This window comes from Etheostoma spectabile, chromosome 20 (assembly GCF_008692095.1).
Source record: "Etheostoma spectabile isolate EspeVRDwgs_2016 chromosome 20, UIUC_Espe_1.0, whole genome shotgun sequence".
NCBI classification, from domain to species: Eukaryota; Metazoa; Chordata; class Actinopteri; order Perciformes; family Percidae; genus Etheostoma; species Etheostoma spectabile.
In genome coordinates this window covers 4390886-4394980 of record NC_045752.1, presented here as the reverse complement: position 1 = coordinate 4394980, position 4095 = coordinate 4390886, and the positions used below count along the sequence as shown (strand labels likewise).

The 4095-nt window shown below is 48.0% G+C and overlaps 1 protein-coding gene across 2 annotated transcripts in view; it reads left to right on the top strand.

The window, feature by feature from the left end:
* Positions 1-2698, top strand: part of LOC116670293 (SLIT and NTRK-like protein 3) — a 16413-nt gene extending 13715 nt beyond the window's left edge. For both annotated transcript variants that reach the window (XM_032500751.1, XM_032500750.1), the window contains exon 7: positions 133-2698. In XM_032500751.1, coding sequence (XP_032356642.1) covers positions 133-1281 — 1149 coding nt within the window. In that variant the 3' untranslated portion in view covers positions 1282-2698. The remainder of the gene's footprint in view (positions 1-132) is intronic.
* The last annotated feature ends 1397 nt before the right edge of the window (positions 2699-4095 follow it).

Genomic DNA, 4095 nt, shown 5'->3' with positions numbered 1-4095 from the left:
ATCTCAGCAGAATTATCCATTTTATTGTTTACATTCCACAAAGTGATTCATGAATTTGCAATGCACGGCAGACCAGTAATTAGTGTACTATTACACAATGACAAAACACTGTGGTGTTATGTGTTTCTCCAGGTGGACCTGCAGCAGAACCCCTGGGAGTGCAACTGTGAAGCAGCTCCACTCAAGCGTTGGCTGGAGGGGCTCAGCGCGGTGGTGGTGGTGGGAGAGGTGGTCTGTCATTCCCCGGAAAAGACCAAAGGAGTAGACCTCCGCTCCCTCTCCATGGAGTTGCTCTGCCCTGAGCTGGAGCCCCAGGAGGACCAGGAGCAGGAGCAGCAGACAGCCACCTCCACAGCCGTAGACAGCGGCGTTTCGCTTGGCTACCCCAGCTCAGGGCTGGGCCCCCTGGCCCCTCCGGGGAAGGATTCAATCCCTCTGTCGGTGTTAGTGCTCAGCCTGCTGGTGTTGTTTGTGTCTGCATTCTTTGCGGCAGCGGCACTAATCGCCTACGCCCTTAGGAGGAGGGACAAGCTGCCGTTTCGTCGCCAAGGAGAGGTAGACTTGGCGGGCATCCAGATGGAGTGTGGAATCTTCACTGAGCAGACGCACCACCACCACCACCACCACCATCACCACGGCCTCCCCGAGACGCCGCCCCTACCTCCGGCTGAACACAACCACGTCTACGACACCATCTTGCCCCCGGAGGCTGCGTCGAAAGCTCCCGGCCCTGCTTCAGCCCCACACATGTGTAGCAACCCCATCTACAAAGAGGAGCAGGATGCGTCGGTGAAACAGCGGCCGCCGCACCCACAGCAGCAGACGTTTGCAGCTTCCAAAGAGAGCGAGGCAGGATACTGCTCTGCAGCAGAGAAGGAGAGGGAGTGGACTCTGGAAGTGTCCTCATCACCCATCAACACCGTCACAGGAGCAATGGGACCGCTCCCCGGTCTCCACGGGAACGGCATCCTCTGCCCCACAGTGATCGACAGCCAGGGCCCCACCCCTAAGGTCGAACTGGTGGACTGCCTCTTCAGACTTCCTGCCCCCGAGTTCAGAGACCTGCCAGACAGGTACGCGAGGCCGCCGCCCCGCTACCCTCACCCCCAAGACTCCAAACAGGACGCCAGACCCGACCAAACGCTCGTGGTCACCACCGCCAGCTCCACATCCGGCAGTGGTAACAGCAGCCAGAGTGAGCAGGGAGCGGGAGAGCAGAGAACCAGACTGAGGACCACACCAGACTACATGGAGGTGCTGGACCGGTCTTACCAGTTTTAACACTCCCACTCTTTCTCCTCTTCCTCCTCCTCCTCTTCCTGCTACCCATCTTCTCTTGTCTCCTCATCATCACCCTCTCTGGTGTTGAATCATCCAGTAACAATGACTGTTGTACAGAGGCTGGTGTGGCTTTGAGAGGAGCCTGTAGGGGAGCGGGACTACACTACACACATGTTTATTCCTGGATAACTAGCTGAGGTCAGTTTTTGTATTTTACCCCACAACTGGTGTATAGGTTGGTATTTGGCAAGGATTAGCTGATCCCAGATCTCTGCCTGGAGGCAAAACTTCAGCTGCAGCTACTAAAGAAATTTTCTCCTCTATTACACCACACGATCGAAAAGTACTGAGGCTCGGTTTTTCTACTCAAATAGCAGTGGTGGGCGTCGTTGTTTATATTACCAATCTCAAAAGACCACTGGCTCTTTGCGACATCAAACACCAAGTCATAAACTGTGACAGCCAGTAGGTGTGGAGCAAACTGGGTGGACGTGTAAGATAGAGAAATGACAGAGACTAAGCGAGAGGGAGAGAAATGACTGAAAACAGCCAAGTGCCTTAGCAATGAACAGCCAGCAGTGTGGTCAATGCTTATTTTTCTATGAATACAGATCTATTTATCTAAACAAAGGTTTGACTACCAACGGATGGGACGCTGATGGACGACTGAGACTGAAACCAATCAAAGCCGCCGAATAATTGCATTCCCTGGATGAGCCAAAAATAATGATATACCCAGTCAATATTGGAGTCTTTGTATGCAGTTCAGTTCATTTTCATCTCAACCAGTTGACTTAGTTTGCTTATCCAGTTGATTTTTTACAGGGCTAGATGAGGGACATATCCAGGAATAGTTGGTTGCTGTGTGAAATGATGAAAATAATCTGGTTTAATGGATGAAAGGATACAGAAATTATTTTTTTTAATGCAAGACAAAACAAAGGAAGGCCGACATATGGAAGGACATTGTGGCAATGGATGCATTTTGGATTTCTTAATAAGCCAGACTTAATGAGGCAACGAGGACCTCTGCTCCCCGTTTTCTTTCATGGGACAAAGGCACAGAGGTTATTGTATTGATTTTTAAGTATTTCTCAGAGGAAAAATTGAATGGCAAAAATAGACAATGAACAAAAAAAAAACACAGGATGTGACGGCATTTTTTTTTCTGTCAAAAAATGGAACAGACACTTCTATCAACTATCGATTATTATCTTTTACGGAGGTACCTTTTTATGCTTTCATCTCCTACCAATAGTAGAGGCAGTTGTGAATATATTTATTCTTAGTTTTTGCGTGTTGAAGCTCTCCTGTAAAGGATCATGTTATATTAATGTATAGGATGATTCTGCATCTGGTTCAGCCTTCTTACCGCCGACCCACGAAATACAATAAAGGGTGCTACGTAACAACCTTGCAATGGCAGCTACTGTGTGACACACACACACACACACACACACACACACAAACACACACCCCTGACCCCCATAAATGCATAGTGCATGAAAGAAACAGCTCTAGGTATGCTAAGCCTGTGAGCTTGTCCACGCAGCGTGTTAGAGATCAGATGAGAGTTGAGCCTGCAGGGTTACTAACACACTAAAAGATGGAAATAGAAGTTAATAGTGTAAAATCTACCACATTAATGGTATAAAATCAATACAATCTATTTGTGAAATAAGGCCATTTAAGGCTGGTGGACCTGGGGCCAAGGTTGGAAATTGCTCGATCTCTCGCCAGCCCTGTTTCTTTCTTAATGATTGTCTCCATGTTCCTTCCTTTCTTCAATTTTCATCTCTCAGTTTGATTTGCTCTCTTTTTTTACTTTCTTTTTTCTTCTCCTTCTCACCTTTCCATTTTGTTCTTTCCTCTCTCCTCTACTTCTCCCTGCCCTCTCTTTTTTCTTTGTGCTCCGGCTTTCAGCGCAGCCTCACAGGACACACACAGAGAGATGCTGTTCTATATGCTGCTCAACACACAGGTAGCTCGCACTGAAGTGTGTGTGTGTGTGTGTGTGTGTGTGAGAGAGAGAAAGAGAGTGTGTTTTTTTTGTTTCTTTTTGCTGCTCCATCCTTCGGTGATGAGTGCAGTTCTTCAGACGCCTCCTCACTCTCAGTGTTCAGAACTCTGTTGCACAGATAATCCCCCTGTGGGCGCGTTGGTGTGTATGTCTGTGTGTGTGTGTGTGTGTGAATGTGTGTGTGTGTGTGTGTGTGTGTGTGTGTGTGTGTAGGGTGTGCCTTTGTTTGTAGGTGTGTGTGTTTAAGAAAGTGTGTGAAGCAGGGTGTTTGTGGAGCTAGTTGAGAGTCTGTGTGTGCGTGACGGAGAGAGGGAGTGCGGCGCCACAGCCTCAGTCCAGCCTTAATCCTCTAAACTGTGTAGTTCACTCATGCCACATCAGCCCCATTGTGTCTACAGACAAAGAAGCCCAGTTAAAACTAAATGCCAGTTAAAGCAACAAACGACTAATTATAGCATCATTCTCTCCGTCCTATTCTCTCTTTTTTCCTCACTTTTTAACACTTCATTCTCACATCCTCTGCCCGTGAACGCCTAATTTCTGCAACACTTTCTGTTCTGGACTTGTTCCAGCTGTGTGTGTGTGCGTGTGTGTATTTTTTACTTGCACTTGTGTTTCCCTGTATGTGTGTTTGACTATCTGACAGCTTTGCTATGGTTCATGTGTTTGGGTCCTGTCAGAGCTGTCCTGTCACTGTGTGAAAAAAAATCATTCATTTCCAAGAGTCGAGGATGAAAGAGTCTTTAGACTTCAAAAGCCTGTGGGCCTCTGTGGCTTAGATTGCCTCTCGCTCT